The sequence below is a fragment of the Hyalella azteca genome, unplaced genomic scaffold (assembly GCF_000764305.2).
Source record: "Hyalella azteca isolate HAZT.00-mixed unplaced genomic scaffold, Hazt_2.0.2 contig8440, whole genome shotgun sequence".
Lineage (NCBI taxonomy): Eukaryota > Metazoa > Arthropoda > Malacostraca > Amphipoda > Hyalellidae > Hyalella > Hyalella azteca.
The window spans coordinates 1-21,859 of record NW_025938533.1 but is presented as its reverse complement, the minus strand read 5'-3'; the positions used below and the strand labels follow the sequence as shown (position 1 = coordinate 21,859).

Genomic DNA, 21,859 nt, shown 5'->3' with positions numbered 1-21,859 from the left:
GCGAATGAAAGACAGTATGATTCGCTTTGCTGGATCAAAGACATGACGACTCATTCCGGGAATGCAGTTCGGTGGTTCTCAAAGGACAGCCTTTGCGGCTCGCTCGGTTCTAGGACGCAGATTTCGACGCAGGATTTAAGACGCAGATTTTGACGCAGGATGCAGGGCGCCATATCCTCTGCTCGTTAGTGAGCAGCATTCCTCCATGCCGCAGCCATAATGGTCGCTCACACGAGCAGGTCTCTGCTCACTCAATTTATCAGTGCTGAAAATTTAATTAAGTGTAAATAAACAAGGTTTTCAAACTCTGCTCACTGAATTCATCAGTGTAAATAAAAAGTGAATTCAGATGGTATTTTTTCCGGAAAAATTAAGCTGTTTAGCTTTCCTCAGTTGCGTTGGCAGGCTAAAATTTATGTTGGTGGCACTTCCTTATTAAATTCTGAAAATATGTATGAAATTTTTAGCCCGGAACCTACAAATATACTAGTATATATTGAGTTTTAATCACTTTTTGGCCTTTTTGTCCTCTAAATTGGCCGTTTTTTAGGCCATCTGACAACCCTCTAAATAAATAATGGAAATATAAAAATTTCTACATTTGAACCTAAACGTTAATAAACACATTAATTTTCCGGTATGTACATGAATGTTGACACTTGAGTAATGCACTTTAGGCACACACACGTAAACATTTTGAGAACATACACATTCTCGTAGAATTTTGGCTTGTAGTGTACACATGTACATTATAGTATTTCGTACTACAGTCTATAATGCGAGTACTTTAATTACTATCATAAGTTTTCACATTTATCAGAACTGGGTCGGCTCTTTTACCTTAAAGACCTAGAACTAATATTCTCCTTGTAAGTATTCCGTAGTTATTTTATATAGGTGTAAGATATTTCACAAATGAATATAATCACTTAATGTCGTACATCTTTTAATAGCAGTGTTATTTTCTTTCAATATATTTTTGAGTACGACGTCATCCCAATTTTTTAATCGACGTTCCAAAACGTCATCGACGTTTTTTTATTACGATGTTATCCCTCGATCATAACGATTAATAATGGTTAATATCAATAACGATCAATATAGAGATCAATCTAATCCTTTCGAGAAGGATCCAACCCTCACCCCATCCCACCCTCCTTCTCTTGGTTGAAGTCATGTTGCAAAATTAAAATTTTTATATAATGAAGGTTTTCTCGACTAATGGGATTTGGATTGTTAAATGGTGAAACATCATCGCAAGTTTTATTCTTTCTCATTAATTTTTACATTTACATTTGGATTGTCATTGAATTTTTATCCTATCCGATATATTTTGATATGTAGTAGTTATATTGTACATACATGTATAACATATATTTTTTCAAGAGGTTATTCATAGATATTCAGCGGAAGTTCGATAAAAAATAAATAAATAAATAGATTAAGATAAATAAAATACTATTTAAAAAATGTGTATATTTTTTTTGCACTGAATTTATACAACAATAATAAAGAATTGATACAATAATTATTCAAATAATATATTACATATGTTATTCCCAGGAAAATAATAATCAAATTTGAGACATGAAAAATATTTCATTATTTAACCAAAATAATAAAAAAATTAATATTCATTGCACAGCAGCCACTAAAACCCATACCCAGAAAAATGAGTGAAATATTGTCCAAATATCGACGCACTGTTGCCCTCGTGTGGGTCATCCCTACCCACTTTGTCTCACCAAACGACGTATCAGTGATACGCCTGCTTCATGCCCGTGCTGTGGTATACATGGTCACTATTTGTACAATATTACCCACTCATTCATCTGAGTGTACGCGCTGTAAGTCTGCTGGCCTGTAGTGGTATACATGGTCGCTATTTGTACAATATTACCCACTCATTCATCTGAGTGTACGCGCTGGAAGTCTGCTGGTCTGTAGACCAGATCAGCGGGCCATATCCGGGGCTATATGGGTCAGAAATGGGACGATGTTCCTGGCTGTGAAATCATAGTACAGAACTCCTGATAATATGGACAATTATTATTCTATTACAATGTAAAATATTGAACAAGTTTGAAACTTCATTATAATACAATACAATTAACTGAGTAGTTTAATTAAAAAATTAACAACTATACCAATACTTAACAAAATCCAATCGAGTTGTATACTAAAATATATTATTGAATATTGTATATTGTATTGGAGACTGAAGCTAGTTGTGCTCGGTGACAGCTTCTGGCAATTTTTATCGTGTTTCTCTGTATCAGAAGGTTAATCAAATGGACGGGTAAATTTTAAATGTTCGTGCAAATTCATATAATTCATTATATGATTTTATGTTGTAATCATAACTTAGAATTCACAGGAATTATCGTGCATCCAGATATTCATTATTGCCGTTTTCTTAATAAATATTTCATACTGTTAAAATTTTACAGTTCTTACACAATTCTCATTAAGAATCTAATTTTACAGATATCAACTAGATAAATAATTCATAATTCAGTCACATTCAACAGCAATATTCACCATCGTTCACTCGCGAACGCGCTCTTAGAATACGAACGGCATACAAAAAATCTCGTTAAAATAATTTATGACATTTCATTTCTTATTTCATAATTAATTTACTTACGATTACTGTAATCCTTTCTTAAATAAATTGAATCATTATTTCATATGGCCGATTTTGGTTTAAATTCATTACTTGAATAAAATTAAAATCAATTAGTGAGATAGAATTCATAATGAATTGTCATACAGCAATCCAAAATTTAGAGCAGATTTGAATTCGTTTCTGAAAAGTCACGATATAATGGAAAAAATATATATATTTTCAATTCAAAATAAGAACGATGAAATTTTCTTTAATATAAGGACCGCTGCATTAGTATTTTTCATCTCTAATAAGAAGTTCTCAATTATTTTTCAATATAAATTTTTCAGTATCATTGCCGCTTCGTATACAAATTGGAACTAACGAAAGGTTTCTGTAATTCTTCGTAATATTCCTATATTTTTCATATATTTATAGTGCAATAACAATAGATATAGTAAAGCGCTCTATCAATTTTAATAAAAAAAACAGCCCTGTATAATTCGAAATTTGCAGCCTTCACTCATTGAAATGAGTGTAACAATATCCAAAACTATGCACTTTTTGCCCGTGGCTGGCTGGGTTTTCCTGCCCATTTAAGTCCGTCCAAAGTTCTTATTGAGGCCTAAAATGAGTCTTTATTTAGACAAATGAACCATTTGCTTGCCTGAGTGTTGGAGCTAAGCTAATGTCCCAACCATCATATACATTATTATTCATTATAATAGACACATTCTAATCTGATTATATCACATCTATAATTAAATAGACATATAGAGTGCACATAGAGTTTGTTTGTTCTAATCCCTGGGGCTCTAAGTTATTATAGTTTTCTATTCGTACAATATTATATACTTTTTCATTATTAATTCATTACAATTATGATATGCAAATTATTTGATATGCATTTATCATTTGTTTGAAATTGAAAGAAATTGAATTTTGAGATTTTTTACAGAATTTTTTTTTAATATTATTGAATAACGAATTGAAATTTTACCCTTTTTTTACCCTTCACCTAGTGAAGTGAGTGAATCATTGTCAAAAAAATCAAGGCATTTTTTCCTTTAGTGTGGGTCATTCTGACCCAGTTTGTCCCGACAAAGGTGCGTATCTGTGCTACGCCCGCTCCCTGCTCGTGATGTGGGTAAGAAAGTGTCACTATTAGGATAATATGATCCACTTGGTATTTTGAGTGATACGTAGATATATAAATAATTAAGCTTCAGTTCATGGAGTCCCTATATGGTTAAATCCATGGAGTTTTTTGGAGGTTCGCAGGACCGACGAAAATCTCCAAGTCGAGGATGTCGTAGAGGCGCTCCTTGGAGTACCCGGGCACCAGCACGCCTGGGGAGGGGGGAATGTTCAATATATAATATATAATGTATAATGTATAATATATAATATATGATATTTAATATATAAAATATAATATGTAATATGAACTCAATATATAAATATATTGAATATGAAATTCAATTTTGAACCTCAAATAATGGAAGTTGTCACTATTTATCAATTGATGGAAGCAAATCTTAATCCTTGATTAATAAAAATCATTCATATACTAGGAAATTAATTTTTAATCTTTAAACCGTTGTTTTAACCTTTAAACCCCGTTTTTAACAGATAATAGCCCTTAATTTATGTAGGTAATGTGTAGCCCCCAACTAATGTAAGTCACTAATAGTTCTTATGTAATGGAAGTTATTCTTAATCCTTAATTGATGAAAGTCAAGTCCTTCTGAACCCTTAATTAAAGGATATAATTTTTAACAATTAATGGAAGCTATTCGCGAGCTTTAGTAAATGGAATTCTTCCTCAACGATTATATAATAAAATGCATTCTTAACCCTAATTTGGGGAAGGTAAACTTAACCCTTAATTTGGGGAAGCTAAACTTAACCCTTAATTTTTGGGAAGTTAAACTTAGCCATTAATATAAGTAACTCAAGCTTGACCTTTAATTGATGGAACTCAAACTCAATTAATAAAAGCCATTCTTAACCTTTTACTTCAATTAAGGTTGGATGATAAGTATTTATATTCTCAATTACTATAATAATAAAGTTGTTGATCATAAATATATAATAATTGATTTAATAATATTATAATAGTTATCATAGTAATCAATGTGCAATTTCTCATATAAAAGTTTTGCGGCAAAATTTAATTTAGTGTTTAATCTTTGAATAAATTGGAATATTTTCCGAACAATAATATTGCAAAATGTTAATTTTCATTAATTTTAATTTATATCAAAATATAATAATTGACAGAATATTTGATCTATTTTTAATTCTCATGTTAGGCTTCACTCAAAAAAATTTCACATAACTGCTGAAATATTTGGCAATTGTCTCAGTCAGACCGAGTACAATCTCGTTAATTGATTCGTTAATGAGCTTACGTAGTTAATTAGATGCATTAATTAGCTAACATTTATTGGCTGCCTGACGGTCAGGTGTTGAAATTAATGTTAATGTTAATGTTAATGTTAATGTTAATGTTAATGTTAATGTTAATGTCAATGTTAATGTTAATGTTAATGTTAATGTTAATGTTAATGTCAATGTCAATGTTGTTGTTTATGTTAATGTTAATGGTAATGTTAATGTTAATTAGGGACGTGTGTAAAAAAATTGTGTTTCGCTTAAAAACTTTTCTTAACTTAGAAAAATGTATGAGAACTTTAAAAATTTTTAAAACTTTTGAATTTTCGCTTTAGAACTTCAGATACGCTGACCTTTGCGCCTTTAAATTTATATAAAAAAATTAACCGCGAAATGTCGCGATATAACCTTCCCTTTGGCGTTCATATCTATTGCGTCAATCTAATTATTTACCGGAAAGTTTAATAATTTATTTGTTTTTAGCTTAACAACATAAATAATATGTCGTTGATAATGAAAGTTTTAATATGAGTGAATTTAACTATATTTTCATCTAGCTCATCAGCCAAAATTATCAGCTGAAATTTTTAATATAACTTCGTACAGGTTATAACGGCTGAATCATTGGACCTGAATCTGGAAAATTTTAACTGAAATCACCCAAAATAACAAAAAGGACTGATCATCGCGCTCATCATAAATTTAATATTTAATTCAAATATAAAAATAATTAATTAATTTATCAAGCGTATTTCAATTCCAGTCCCCATTTTAAATTTATAACATATATTCGCTAAAACAATGAAAATATATTTCTCTATATGACATTCATCACTCTCTCAGCATCGAAAAATTGCTCCTGATGGTCCTTCTCTACCTCAATAAAGGTTGGTTGGTAAGAGTAGGAGTAGTAGCGTTTCATATTTACATGTGTAATATATGCTCATTAAATATAAAGAATAATAAATTTATAAATATATTTACATTATTAAGACTCATTTTGCACCATGACTTTGTACGTGTAGGCCTTGCTCTGCACCAGCTCGCTGGACGTTTTCCATCAATATGTGTAATATATACCTATATATTAACCATCCAATTCACTTTTCACTCACTCAGCTCAATGAGTTTGTACATGTGTCTAGCCCTCGTGCGCTGTTTGACATGGTCTTGGTCAATGCCTACAAGTACATGTAGGATACATCTACAAATAGTACCTTGAATAGTACATTATATTTTCACTATGTAATTGAAATTATATATCACCATACCAGCGAATAACTTTCTTGTCTCAATCTGGACCTCGAGTTTGTATTTGTGTGTTAATATTAATCTTATACTCGTTACACTCGTTCAGTTCGCTGGTCCCAGTCCTACCTCCAAGTCCTACATGTACAATATCATACTTTCACTATACTATCAACATTATATATCACTATATAACATCCCAGACTCACTCTGGACCATGAGTTTGTACTTGTAAGTCTTCCCCTCCTGCAGGTCCCCCGTCGTGGCGGCAGGTCTTCTCCTGACCAGCAGGCCCGTTGACGGGTGCAGGGCAAACCTGTGGTCCCCCGACGGGCTGAAGAGCTGGTACGTGAAGGAGGCGCACGGGCAACGGGCAGACTCGCCTGGGCCCAGGGGGCACGTCAGGCCCAGGTCGTCGTCTAAGGCCCACGCCCGGTATGTCGAACCTGGGGAAATAATAATGTTTCTTCTGTATTAAGTTCTATATAATATTTGATTGTAATGGAATATCTATTGAAATATTATAAAAAAGAACGTATCGCCAGTGCTACGCTCAGCAAGCGTGTCACTATATTTAGACAAAATGGCCCATCCATTTTTTGAGTGTACCATCCTATCAAAATTTTGATGCCTGTCAGCCGCTGGCTCAAGCGCGCCCCAAGCTCGCCCAACGGTATAAATCAGAGGCTCTATGTCCGCTTTAGGTTCCGGTTGCCGGAGCGAAATAAGCGCCGAAAGAGAATCTTGTGAAATACCTGCCGAGCTTGGGGCGATCGTGGGGCGCGCGTATTTTGTACCTGATACGTTCGAGACAGACAAGGCCGAATCTGAAAAATGCGTTAAAAAAGCCCCCTCCCTTCCCCCTTTATGGGGGTAAGGGAGGGGGCATTTGAATCTTTGTACGCTATATATATATATGAGGAGACTAGACATGTATCATCGCGGCACAATGAAGCAAGTGGCAAGTAAACACGAGTTTGAAACGGTAATAATATCAGTCAATATAACTTTCAACCCCAAATTTCCACATTACCCACAACATTCTCCAATATTTTCCAGAATTGCAAGACCCTCTCACATTGCTCGAGCAAAATAATTTTCAATATTCACCAGCAGTCAGCATTCTCACACATTTCCCAAAACCAAACATTCTTCAATATGAAATAGCACTCAACGATCAGCATTCTCCAATATACAATAGCACTCAACGATCAATATTCTCCACTATTCAACACCGCTCAATATTAGCACACATTATGCATGTGCGAAACATAGTAACACATTCACCCGTACCAATTGGGCTATCGAACTGATTTGAAAGAGTCGTTAAAATTCTTCCTACAGTGGTTGTGAAGAATAATAGATCAAATGCTATCGTCGAAATTCCAGGAAGAACTTGTGACCTGCCTAACATTGCCATGTTTAATGGAAAGAAATTTATGCTCTAATAATATGCAATTCTTCGAAAATCACCTGACTCACATTACTTTGATTTCACTCTAGTACTAAACCCAACGATACAACGAAAACAAGCATATAATTACAATGAACCAGCAACTTAATAACTTTTGGAGTTGAGACTATAGAATTTCTATCTTTGTTTGTACGCGTTTCTCTCGCAGCGACATGGCGACAGCTTGACTGGTGAAGACTAAGCCTAACCATGCAGTTGACCTTGAGTGAACTGGCATTTCCACACATGGATCATTGGATCCAGCTTTCCGATGAATTAGAAATTAAAACCAGAGGTATATGGACACGAGCAGCTAAAATAACATGATCATGTCAGCATATACCTCGAGTTAAAAATTTCCATTACTGCCAGTTCCGGAATCTTCTAAGCGAAGTAGAAGGCCGGCATCATGGCGCCTCTATACTCCCGTAATGCCAGTATCGGTGTGGTGTTTTTCAATTAACTCCACTTGCAGAACCGTTGTACAGGAAAACGAATACATTTCTAGTAATGTTCAGCTTTTAAAATCTATTATTTTCAAGTCTAATACTTCACAAGTTTACTTTTCCCACTACTATTACAGGATTGAAATGTGCAACGTTCGCCGTTCGGCGTGTGATCATCACTAGTACAACTAGCGACCTAACGCCGGTCGCCGCACGCCGGGCAGCAGCGGCAAGGCAAACGCAAACAAACGTGTCACGTCGTGTAAACTACTCACCCCCTCAAGCTGCATCGCCATCATGTTAAACAGGAATAATATTTAAACATTTTACGAGGCTAGCAACAAATTTTGCCCTGCGAACATGATAAGGTAACTATGAGGAACAAGAACCGTAAAGCATTGACCAGGTTTTGTCATAGAGGTTGTTTAAACTAATGACTAAAATTTTTTTTAGTTCGTTCAAAAAGTAGTGAGGTGCCTGAGCAGAGTTATGTACGTTATGGACGAGTCAAGCCCAGTAACGCCCAGTGCCCAGTAACCGACATTGAATAAGCGATCATAATTCACTGAAGGAATTATTTGAACCGCACCACGATATGATACAATTGTGAATCTCACCTGAAAATATGAAATTTTCTAGACCTTGTTTGAATAACCGAAAGTACTTTGTTTAATGCCCGTTATCAGGCAATGGACCGTCATCACAATATCATGCAGTTTCATCACAACTCATAGCGACCTGACCATTTAATAAAATGCTTATAGACCCTGAATGCATAACCGAAAGTTCATCTGTTGCTTTTTCTGCCAAATATCAGCTTACGTATTAGTTATGTGTGTTATGACAAGAAATTTATCTCATGGAGCTACAAGCATTACTTTTCTACTGCCACGTAGTTACTTATCAAGTCTTTTTCTACTCTTGCACCCCATATCATATTTCCATGCCTTCAAGCATCCTGAGGTTTTTGAAGATAGCCAAATAAATCCAGATATTTTGTTCCATAATGAATGAAATTATTATCTTACAACACGTAAACTTAAAAAATTGGTACAATCAATTCTCATTTCGTTCCATCATATGCCTTGACAAACGTGCGCTTGTACGTACATACATCGACGCCATATGACGAGCAGGAGATGGTCATGGTTCGCTCAAATAACAGCTTCCGCCCGCAGAAGCCTGGCGAGCTGCTTTTCTCGGTCCGACTTCGTATATTCGGCCTATCGGGCAATCGACTCCCGCAATCGGCTCGTGAATAGTCGCTGAATGCAGTTAGGTGGCCTACAAGCGAGCGATTCGCCCCTAAGACGTATATAGTGTCACTGAGTATTGGCTGACAGGTATTAAAACTTTGATAGGGGTTATATCCTTGTCTTGCATCTGAAAAGAATCCATTCAGTTTGGTCTTGCGTTATTTTGTCGGTAACAAGACTTTGTTTCTAAAATATAAAATTTTGTATTTTATCATTTACTTAAAATTCACTATTTGGCATTCGTTTTTGATTTTCAGCCTTATTATTAACGTATTTTCTGTTAATTTTAATGAATGCTTTAGTTTAGTTCAACATTATAAAGATTCAAAACAAATTCCATTGAATGGACCGACGACCGAAGGCTGGTTGCCTTCTAAAAAAGTTTTAAGCTGATGAAGAAATGTATAAATAACCTTCACGATCACCCCTGTTCCTTTTTTTTCAGGGAGGCCTATGTAAAATTACGCCTCAACGCTAAATGATTAACCTTCTTTGAGATTAAAACATTTCATTCAATGAGGCTCGTTTACTGGAAGGCATATTTTATCTCGGAATGAATTACCATTTTCTTAATTCATAAACACCAGACTTTATCATTAATTTATTTTAATTCAGTGTAGTCCTTCCATTGCAGGAAGCATTTTAATCTCCTGTTTAATAATCACGAGCATTTTTCCAAGCGCGTATCTCGAGATCTCACAGAGCTAAGAGGCACAGAGCTAACTCAGCATTGCTATCATTTGCAGCGACACAAACCTTCTTTATCGACGCTTCAGGGAAATGAAAACCATGAGAAATTCAAACGCCAGTCACATAATCTCCGGTCCCTTGACTCAAACGGGCCATCTCTTCTGCTATACTCGGAGAAATAAATGGGGCATATTGGCCCTATTGTGACACACTTTGTCGCACTCAACCCGATGCGACAGCATGTCCTAATGCTGGGACCAACTGGGGCAGGGCGTACTGAGTATAAGACAAGTGCATCCAGACAGGGACAAAAAGTACAAGGGGCAAAAAATGCATAAATATTTGGACAAAGTATCACCTATTTCTCTGAGTGCAGGAGAAAGGCAATCTCATCGGACGGTATATAGGCAGATGTTTTTGCCTCCGAGGTTGGAGACAGAACAACATCGTAACTTTTGAGTGCTTGAAGTTATCATAAAAACAACGTGTTTCTCTTGAGGAATTAACAATGTGAATATATTTAAAAAGGTATTTAAATGTGGTATTTTAGTATTAATTATATAGTATATAATCAGACGTCTCATCGTTCATTGCAGCGCATCGGAACGAAAATAAGTTGTATACTGGTCGCCCAATCTTAATTTTAATAGATTCCACAAGAAAAATTTAATTTTCAATTAAATTCATATATGGCCATAGAACGTCTTTAAATTTAAAACGACTATATATTATCAGAGATTGATTTTGGATTTTTTACGCAATTTTCCCCCGTAACAGCGTAAAATTAAGTGATTCCGCATAAACTTTAAACAATTCCAAATCGATATAGCGATGCGGGATATCAAGTTAAATAATTCCAAAGTTAATAGTAATTCACATACAAAACAAAATTTAAATAGCTTCTAAATATACAAAACGTGTTTAAATTTAAGAAGCAATTTTTTTAGCTCACCTGTGACGTTGACAGGCACTACGGCCGTGGCGCGGTGCACCAGGAACCGCGGAGCATAGTTGTCAACTGCAGAAAAGGTAGAAATAAAGTAATTTTAATCATAACTTATGAAAAATACATGAAATATTCATCATTCGAATCAGATAGAAAAAATAAGTTTTCAATAAAAGTCTAATATCATTTTATCGTTTCTGTCCACTGCAAAATTTCGAGTTCCCGTAGGAAAAGTGGACCTTGTTTATCATTTTGATCCACTGCAAAGGAAAATAGATTTCTTTGATTATTATTTTATTTGCTGAACTTTCTTTCAATTTAAAAATATCTAATTCAAATAATTTTCAGCTAGCTTTACTCGATCACGCCGAAAGTTCCGTAAGAATTTGCACAATGATAATCATTTTGAAGGCTATGTCAAAAAACAAGCGCATAACTAACGTTATTATTTCAATATATGATATAATTATATTAAATATAATATGTTATTTATTATTATGATATATTCATAATATTTCACTATTTCCAAAATGAAGGCCACAAATCTGGATAATTGAAACAGTTCATATATGAAAATTAGGTTTCATCTTTATTCTCCATGATCAAAAGTTCGGACGAAATTTTAATTCTACATGGGATTTCTACCTAGAAAATTGTGATTGAAAGAATTTGAGAACTAATAATTTTTTCTAAAATGTTATACGATTTTTGAAATTAGCTCTATATTCACCATCACCACTCATCATCAGCACTCACCATCACCACTCACCATCACCACTCACCATCACCACTCACCATCACCACTCACCATCACCACTCACCATCACCACTCACCATCACCACTCACCATATGTGTTGCAGTCACTGCCAGACCAGCATGGGTAGCAGTGACAGCCTCTGCCAGCCTCTGCCTGCTGCCGCCTGCCGTGCCTACACCTGTCAGGGTACAGAGTCTTCCATGTATTAAATATTATCATATGAACTGTGTTGTTTTTTAGATGTAAATTAGACGTAAATATATATGCTGTTATTACTATTCGTATATATGAAGAGATATACTAAATTAATTCTCTAGATATAAATAAATATACTTAACTTCATTTCTAATTATTAATAGTTATACTTACCTTTCGTAAAAAATCAATTTTGAGTGTATATTTATTTGGATATACTGTACATCACTTGTTCTAGAAAATCCCTATTTGACGCTGACTGAATGAATTCCTGTTTTTAATTTGACATTCGTGTCCTAGAAAATATCCCATGAATTTTGTTATTATTATGTACAGAAATTAAGTGATTGCATCCCTGATTTAATTGGGTATCATATGAATGTAAAACTGAATCCCAATGTAAAACGCAAATCAAAATATATGCATAACAACACTCGTGTATTCTGGACCACTATTCAAAATCGATATCCTTAGCATCCAGTGCATACTTCATTCCGACTCTTCGTACGGATTAATTTCAAATATTATTCGAAACTCGGGCTAGGAATTTTACCCCTCAAAATTTTCAACAGATAAAAATGAACCCATAAATTTAAAACACAATTCATAATTTGGCATCCGAGTCACTTTTTAAGAAAAAAATTGTAATTGGAAACCACCACTTATATTCAAATATTAATATCCATTCTCTGACAAAAATTAAATACTACAGTGTGTATATTCATAACAAACGAAATAAATCACTCATTTTTTAAACAGCATGATTTGAGAAATAAAGTCATATGAAAATAATTCGTATAAAAAGTCATATATTAAACTGACGCCACAAGACCTTATATTTAGCAGGTAAAAGTACCGCTCACTGTCAAAAATTCAAAGACCTAAAAACTCGCTTCTTTCCCCGAATGTTTTTTATTGCACGCACTAGAAAAAAATTTAGCTCGCATGTACGCTCTAAAATAATTCATTGTTCCGCTCTACAACTTGCGTCAACATTTTCTTTGGGTAATTCTTTACGCTCCCTTTTTTACGGGAAATTTTGCATTATCAAATTTGGAACCTATCATGGATATTTATTTGTGTTCAGTACTAAATTATTTTGATACCTTTTCTGTTATGGTTCAACGAGTTGTTTAGTACTTATTTCAATAGAATATTTGAATAACTTTTCCGCGAATATTATATTAAGAAAAATGTAGAAGATATAATAAGTATTTTCACTATTTAAATGCGGACAAAAATGCATTTTCCTTCCTAATTTTATTGATGGAAAATTTAACTTCAAAAATTTGATAAACATGCACTGGTAACTGAAAAAATTTATTAATCCGCATTAAATTTTCTGAGATTTAAATTAGTTGAATTAATATTTCAGACAAATTGCAAAGTGGGAGCGCTTAAATTAATAATTATGTTGGAAAGGATAATTTTAATTAATGACAATAATATTGCTATATTATAACCCACACCGTATCATGACCCACTTATCATGACCCACTTATCTTGACCGACTTATCATGACCCACTTATCATGACCCACTTATCATGACCCACTTATCATGACCCACTTATCATGACCCACTTATCATGGCCCACTTATCATGAACTACTTATCATGACCCACTTATCATGACCCACTTATCATGACCCACTTATCATGACCCACTTATCATGACCCACCCCGTATCACTGATGCTGTCGTTCCATGACGGCTCGCCTTCATCGCTCTGCCATCGTCCGTCTGAGAACTTTTCTGTCGAGCATCAATTAATGAATTAATTAGTACAATATTCAGCAATGCATGATAATTAACATAGTTAATTCTTACATATATAATGTAAGTTAAAAATTAAATAATAGATGAAAAATAAAAATTAAGTGATATAATAATAAATTAATAGAAAAATACATGTTTCCAAGTAATTAAATGTCACTTTGTATAAGCCCGGTAAATTTATTTCGGCCTTCAGAAAGATATATTTTCCTTTGAAATATTCACTTAGCATCAAAAAATCGAAAATGTGACTTCTCCTTCAAATTGAAAGGCATTTTTTATTTGAGTCCAATTCTTATCCAGTGTAGAAATAAACGCCTAATTTCTAATCTTCATGAGAGACGAGTACATTTTTTTGTTGAGGCATTCATTAAATTTTCTTTCAAAAGCACAGTATCAACAATTTTATTCGTTGCAATAACATTAATAGCCAAGAATCGCGTTTCTTGAGCACAAAGTTTGCAATAAAAAACATTAAAAATGTTGTCCCTCAACATTCTTTCTCCACTGCCAAAAAATTAGGGAAGCTTTATGGTTTTTCCCCGACGTTTTGACCGAATAAGCTGAATAAACTCAAAGAAATGAGTGAGACTTTGTCCAAATAGCAACACACTTATCGACTACGTGTGGGTCAACCTGACCGAGTTAACCTGGGTAGAAGGGGCGCATCAGTGCTACGTCCGCTCTTTTCTCGTGCTGTGGGTTGGGAATTGTGTCACTATTTAGACAATATAACCCATTTGTTTATCTGAGTGTAGAGAGACCCACGAAAAAAATACCCTAGGCCATAGCCAGTAAACACTGACACGCCGTCAAAACTCTGCGTGTTTTACCCCGAAACTCTGTGAGTTTTACCCTGAAACTTTGTACTGTAGGTCACGGGGAAAAAATAAAGACACGGGGAAAAATATGGACACTTGGGCGGGAGAGCCTCGTTCTATTGCGGGGCTAAACTGTCCAGCTTTTGAAAACACGGCCATTTTGAATGAAAAACAAAGATTTTATCGATAAAATGGAAGCCCAGGAAATTTTGTTGCGGATGATGAAAGGAGCGGAAAAAATGTTCTAGTGTTACGAAAATATTGTGTTTAATCAAGGCTCGTCAGAGCGCGTTTGGTGTTCTGAAAAAAAGCTTGTAAAAAAGCATGATGAGTGGCAGAAAAATTTAGCGTGAGAGATGTACTCAACAAGTACAAATGCAGACGTATAAATCATTCAAAATTAGGTCATTTTTGACACAATTAAATGTTATAATTTTGGGCTCATATCGCATAATAAAAAAAATATAGTTAATTAGAAAATATAATTTATATTTATATTGAACAGTAGTAATAATATTTAATTGTGATGAAATTTTATGTTTATCAGTTCATTTATTTATTGGATTTCCTAGTGATAACTTTTTAACAAATTAATTTCACAAAAAATATTCTTTAACAAGCTTGAAAAAAAAAATTCGTGCACAGACTCCTGACTACATTTTTTTAATATTAAAATGGAACAAAAGTGGCCCTTACACCGATATTTTTTACAGCACCACAACAATTCGATTTAATTTTAACATTTTTTTTAGATAATTTAATTAATTAATTGCACGGCAGATCGTTTATTTTGTCAATTATGAGTCAATAAAAGCTTTATCAGACTACACACTCAAAGTAATCAATGTATCTTTGTACAAATAGCGACGTACATTTTGCCTGTGTGGGTTCATCGAGACCATTTTGGTCCGAGAAGCGGGCGTGCCAAGGCTAGGAACAAAAAGTATTTCACTTTTTGGACAATAATACTCATTTATTTTTTGAGTGCAGCAAAAAAAAGGTCTATCTTTTGATTGTGATTCTCATTCTTTCATTGGACTCTAAAAACAATTATTGGTTGACGGCCAATGAAGTATTGGTTGATAAAAAAATGGTAGAAAAATAATTCAAAAAAAGGCCATTGATGATCGCTACTTATAGTGTTAGTTCCTAACTTCTTTGCAGTTTGGTAATAATCGATAACTACAAACTGCAATTAATAAATTTGTTAATACAACCACAAATTAATTTATAAGTTAATGAAATCAAACATTTAATTAAGAGAAAAAAAATTTGTATTTTAAGTAGTAATAATGTGATGTACAATTAGGATCTCAATTAAAAATTAATATAATAACCGCACAGAATATCATAAAATTTCAGAGTTTCAATGATAATGAAAAAAATAATTGATTATATAATAAAAAATCTGATAAACAATTAGTATCTAAATTATAAATTAAAATAATAACCATACAGAATTTCACAAATTTTTAACAGTATCAATGATAATGAAAAAATATTTGATTAAGTTAAGTAATAAAAAATGTATTGAATAATTAGTATCTAAATTATAAATTAATATAACAACTAAAAGAATTTAAATAAATTTTGAAACTTTTAATGATTAGGAAAACAACCACACAGAATTTCATCAAATTCTCAGCAGGAAATTTTTTTCCAATTTTACCTCCGTTTTTTAATTAATTTTTAAACGTTTCAATTCAGTTAAAAACCTTTTCAATAAATTAAACCTCCAGTACTCACCCTGCACCACGTAGCACCGTGTCCGCCCCCACAATACGGCCCCCAGTACTCACCCTGCACCACGTAGCAGCGTGTCCGCCCTTTGTAAAAAGTGTCAAAATGGGCCCATTGCCCCACCCCTGGGGCAATGGGCCCATGGGCTTGGGGCAAGGCGCCCACCCTTGGTCCCTTCACCACAATTGCATATTTTTCGTTTAAAAATGATAAAACAACACTTTACAGTTAAAAATAAGAAAAATGCAATAAAAAATAGGACATTCATTCATTTATTAACAACTCAAAAAATCATATCCTTAACTTGAAAAAAATATACTCTTGGCTTAAAAAACCTATCACTGACGTGAAGAAAAATATTTCAGTGACATAAAAATATATATCCTTGACTTGAATAATATATCCTTGTGATAAAAAATTCGTCCTTGACATGAAAAAAATGTATTCTTGACTAGAAAAAATATATTTAGTTGATCAGAAAAAAACTTCGTTCCAGTTTCGTCCATAATCCAGATATTATGTGCAGAGAATTCGTACCTAATCGTGATTTCAGCCAACACCATAAAAACTCTCATAAACTTTTGGCTCATTGGTGTTGACTGAAATCAACTTTTGGCAAGGCAAGAGTCAATAACTCGATAAGGGGTCATAAATACGCATAACTAGAAACTAAACCTGCTGCCTTGAGGCGGCAAATCGAAAAATCATGCAATATGAAGAGTGATTGGTAATTCAAAAGCTAGTCATAGTTTTGAAAAGGTCACTGAGACAAATCCAATGATGTATAACACAAGACTTCCCCATGGGCGCTTTGCCCCGTGACACGTGTGGGCCCGTTGCCCCCACTAGGTATCAGTTCAATTTATATCGTGTCAACATTTTATTTTAAAAGCTAATAGTCTAAACTTGATCTCAAAATTAGCCTTATAGATATTACTTTCAAAATATAATTCACAGTAATTTCAAAAGCTTCATCTACAGTAATCGATAAGTTTTATTTAGCAGCAAAAAAAACCTTTATCTGGGCTGAAACAGTTATCCACAAATAACTTAATAATGCAAACACTTAGCAAAATGAAAATCCGTACACTTCATCCCAGTGAAACTGTCGACCGGCGGTAGAGAACACGGACCAATATCTGCCATACTTAGCGAAAAACCCGCTATGGGCCCGTGACCCGCAGTGGGCTCGCTGCCCTATGTTACCCTACTCAATTGTATTGTTTGAATGTGATAGTGGTATGAAAAATTCTCCAATGATTCAAAATTGGTTGGTACTTTTGAACGGATGTGAAAAGTATTTAATGCACTGTATCATTTTTTCATTGTTCTGATCCTTCTTCAACCACATCACTGGATTATGACCAATATTTTCTTATTGAGAATATAAGTCTTTTCTAGCTCGAGTTCGTGTATTAGAATTAGATTCTGTTGGTATTTTAATTGTAAATTTTACTCCTTAATTTTTTAATTAATCCTGCGTTCTAGATTTAAATTGCGCTTATTCCGAACTCAAAAATTTTCTAGAAGTTATTTCTGTTTCTCTGGAAAATTCTCATTCATTATTAATAAGCAATTAATAAGAAATTATGTAATGAACCTAATTGCTTATTATTAAAAACAATTTATAATAACTTCGAGGCAAATAATACTCGTAAATAAGTAAGCCTTAATTAAAATAATATAAAGTAATAATACAGATTTATAATTTTATATGTCAGCACTCATATGTCCATTTTTATAATGGAAAATATCTTCTTCAATAATTTAGATATTATTTCAAAGATGATTTTCTTCTCTAATAATTTATATATGATTTTATTCAATAATTTAAAATTGATTTTAAATATGATTTTCTTCTTCAGTAATTCAAAAATTAAATTTTTTTCAATAATTTAAATTTGATTTTTAAAATGATTTTCTTTAATAATTTAAATGTTGTGTGCTAAAGCATTCAGCTGTGCTGGTATGCTCCATTGAAGAGTCAAAAATTGGGATTAAAAGAAAGTAGGTTCGTTCATACATATTGTGTTCTTGGCATAACTGCAGTCATAATCTCATAGATGCAAAAAATTTAAATGACAAAAATTTTTTTAGACTTGATGGAACCAAAACTGAAATATTTTCTTTTCACTTCTTTTGAGAACCTATAAAAATTGTTATTTCATGGGATCAATTTGCTGAACTAACAAAATTTAATATACTGAATACTGAATGATATTTTGTGTTGAAGAAGTGATTTACTTAGAAATATGAACTTGAATTATTGAACTGATATTATTAGGAACATTTTCGCCCTTCTTCTTGACTGCATTGATTTACAAATACGGACTAATATAATAGAAATATCTTGGATTTTAATATTTTGTGATATTCACTGAAATATTGCAGCATTTTACTCGGTTGCACCATAATTATACTAAATGGATCATCATATTAAAGAACCAAATTAAATGAATTGCTGCCTTTTTCATGCAGCAATGTAATAACCCATTGGAAAAAAACTTATCTTTTACCGAATAAAGCCGGCTTTTTATACACTGTTAAACTCACTAACATTTCGTAAAATTTTACTCGGCTGCACTGTTCGCAAAACTTTAGAATAAAATGCCGCAAATAAACCTGAGTTTTCATTAACTCTAAACCTATTAAACATTTTGTAAAATTTTCCTTGATTTCATTGAGCTAAAGTTCACAGTAAAAATGTTGGTAAGGACACGAGGAAGTGGCAATTTCTCGCCGCTTTCTTGCCATCAATCATCGGCTGATAGGATTGGGCGGCAACGCCACGGCAGAGCCGAGAACTGCGGCGCGGGCTCCTGCCGAGCCCATACATCAGGTAGTGCATTAGGAGGCCCACCGTGCTACGTAGACCGACCGAAATGCATCCAGGGTGGCAAAAAACGCGATACATCGAGAAATACGTCGATAAAACCGACTAAAGATGGACCGACCGAAATACATAGCGGATGGCGAAATACGCCATACATCAAGAAGCATATTAGGAGGACCGAATGAAATACATCGAGGAAGAAGAAATACGCATTAGGAAAACGAAATACGCTCTAATACGCTATACATCAAGTAGCATATTTGGAGGATTGACCGAAATGTAGCGAAGACATTATAAAACGCGGTTCATCAAGCAATCCATAACGAAAATCGATCGAGAATGATGGAAAACCCAACACCGACACCTGGCGAAGAACCGAAATGCCCCATGCCCGATACGTCAAGAAATTCATTAAAAATAGCTACCAAAATCTTCAATAGCAGTAAAATATTTCATTTACTAAGAAATACATCAAGAAAAACTACCAAAATATATCAAGTCTAGCAAGATCTCCGATATACCAGGTAGAATATATTGTGAAACTGATAAAAATACGTCGAGGCTGGCAAAATGTCAAGAATATCAAGGAATTCAGTAGGAAGACAACCCGAAATACATCTATCCGGTGAAATATTCGATACACCGAGAAATATGTTACGGAGACAGATCGGCATACAGCGATGCAGGCGCAATACTCAAGGCATCCCGAAATATATCAAGAAGATCGGTTGAAAGGCACCGTGGCTTGCGAAATACGTTAGCCGTCAGGTTATTCATTGCGAAGACTGACTGAAATAAATGGAAGCCATCAAAATATCCGAAACATCACGGAATACGCTTAAAATATGGACCGAGATACATTGAGGCTGGCTTAATAACCCATACATCTTGTAATATGTTGGTAAGGCCAAACGAAATTACTCATTTATCAAGGTCGGCGAAATGCCCGATATATTTTGAAATACATTAAGAAGACCGACTGAAGTACTCATTTATCGAAGCTGGCGAATACCCGATCAATTTTGAAGTATATCATAAGACCGACTGTAAGCATCACTATTGCGAAACAGTGAAAGAAAGTAGACCGTAATATATGTAATACCGCGCAGAATTTAAGGCTAATTACCGAAGAATATCTTCTGCGATGCGAGGCGAGACTCGCGAAGCTTCACAAAGACTCTCACTTTAGTGGCAGCTCCCGGCTACCTGTAAAAATCCAGCCCAGCCTTGGACCGTGGCAGTTCACCACGAATCATTATTCTCCTTCAAAACCAATCAATGAAATATACAAGTTCAACACAATCTGAACACCCTGTGAGAACCAGTCGCTCCAAGGAACACATATATCCTTGTACTTTTTAACTTGATGATATTTGTTGGAAATGGTTGCATTCTTTGACAATAAAATACATGAATCTAATTAACTTTTAGCTGCTAGCATTTAATTAAAGTCTACGGGATTTACTACTAAAATTCGATTAACATGCCCGCGCTCGAATAAATCTACGGAATTGACTCCGAATATTCAAATACAAATTGCAGCATGAATTATTGGTCGAAGATAGCTTGATTTTATTCACCAATCCTTACAAAAATCAGCTCGTTCAAGCTTACCAAGTTCTGTACACATTCTTAAAACCAGCCTATATACATGGACCGTAAACCAGCCCATATACATGGACCGTAAACCAGCCCATATACATGCACCGTAAACCAACCCCATATACATGGACCGTAAACCAGCCCATATACATGGACCGTAAACCAGCCCATATACATGGACCGTAAACCAGTCCATATACATGCACCGTAAACCAGTCCATATACATGGACCGTAAACCAGCCCATATGCATGGACCGTAAACCAGCCCATATACATGGACCGTAAACCAGTCCATATACATGGACTGTAGCCGCAGGTTGATGCATCTCTCATAGCATTTGTTTAACATGAGTAGTTTTCAGCATCACTCTTTCTCCACGTGTCACTTTGCTCCCGACGCCGACCAGTACGGTATGGTGCGGAAATGCTGAACATTTTTCATATTGTTATTCAACAGATTTGAATGGTTGTAGGATTTATTACTGTATGTAATAGCTCTTAATCCCTTTGCAGACGAAAATGCAAATAATTTCAACCTGCGGCATTAGACCTGTGACACTAACTTGAAGCCCGTTTGGCGAAACTTTGCTGTAATAAAATTATTTTGTGTTGAATATCCATAGTTTCATGCCCTTGTGTGAATTACCAAGTCAGTGAACGTGATGACCCTTACTAGAATGGTACGTAACCATCTTAGACTGCAAGGCAGCGGTTACATGGACCGTAACCCAGCCCATATACATATATATTACATATATATATGTATATGGTCCATATATTACATGGACCGTAACCCAGCCCATATACATGGACCGTAAACCAGCCCATATACATGGGCCGTGCAAATCCACCACAAAGTATATACGCTGCAAGAAAACATCCCCTCCATAGAACATGCCTGTTCATCACGTACTGGACACCTGATAAAAAGCAGACAATCCACGGAAAGTGCCAATTCATCACGATCTGCGTGCGCTGTGCGCTGTGCAATACATAATATATAGCCCATAATATATTTATATATGACATAATATAATATAATATAACATAATATAATATAATATAATATAATATAATATAATATAATATAA

General features: G+C 34.3%; 1 protein-coding gene across 1 annotated transcript; it reads right to left on the bottom strand.

Moving 5' to 3' along the window:
• Positions 1 to 3,614: 3,614 nt before the first annotated feature.
• Positions 3,615 to 16,378, bottom strand: LOC108668886 (the record flags this gene model as incomplete). Its single annotated transcript, XM_018156144.2, is given in 6 exon segments — positions 3,615 to 3,958; positions 6,463 to 6,699; positions 11,051 to 11,116; positions 11,892 to 11,980; positions 13,678 to 13,750; positions 16,339 to 16,378. Coding segments are annotated over 6 exon segments (606 nt in total), but the record flags the coding sequence as incomplete, so codon positions are not given.
• Between the last annotated feature and the right edge of the window lie 5,481 nt (positions 16,379 to 21,859).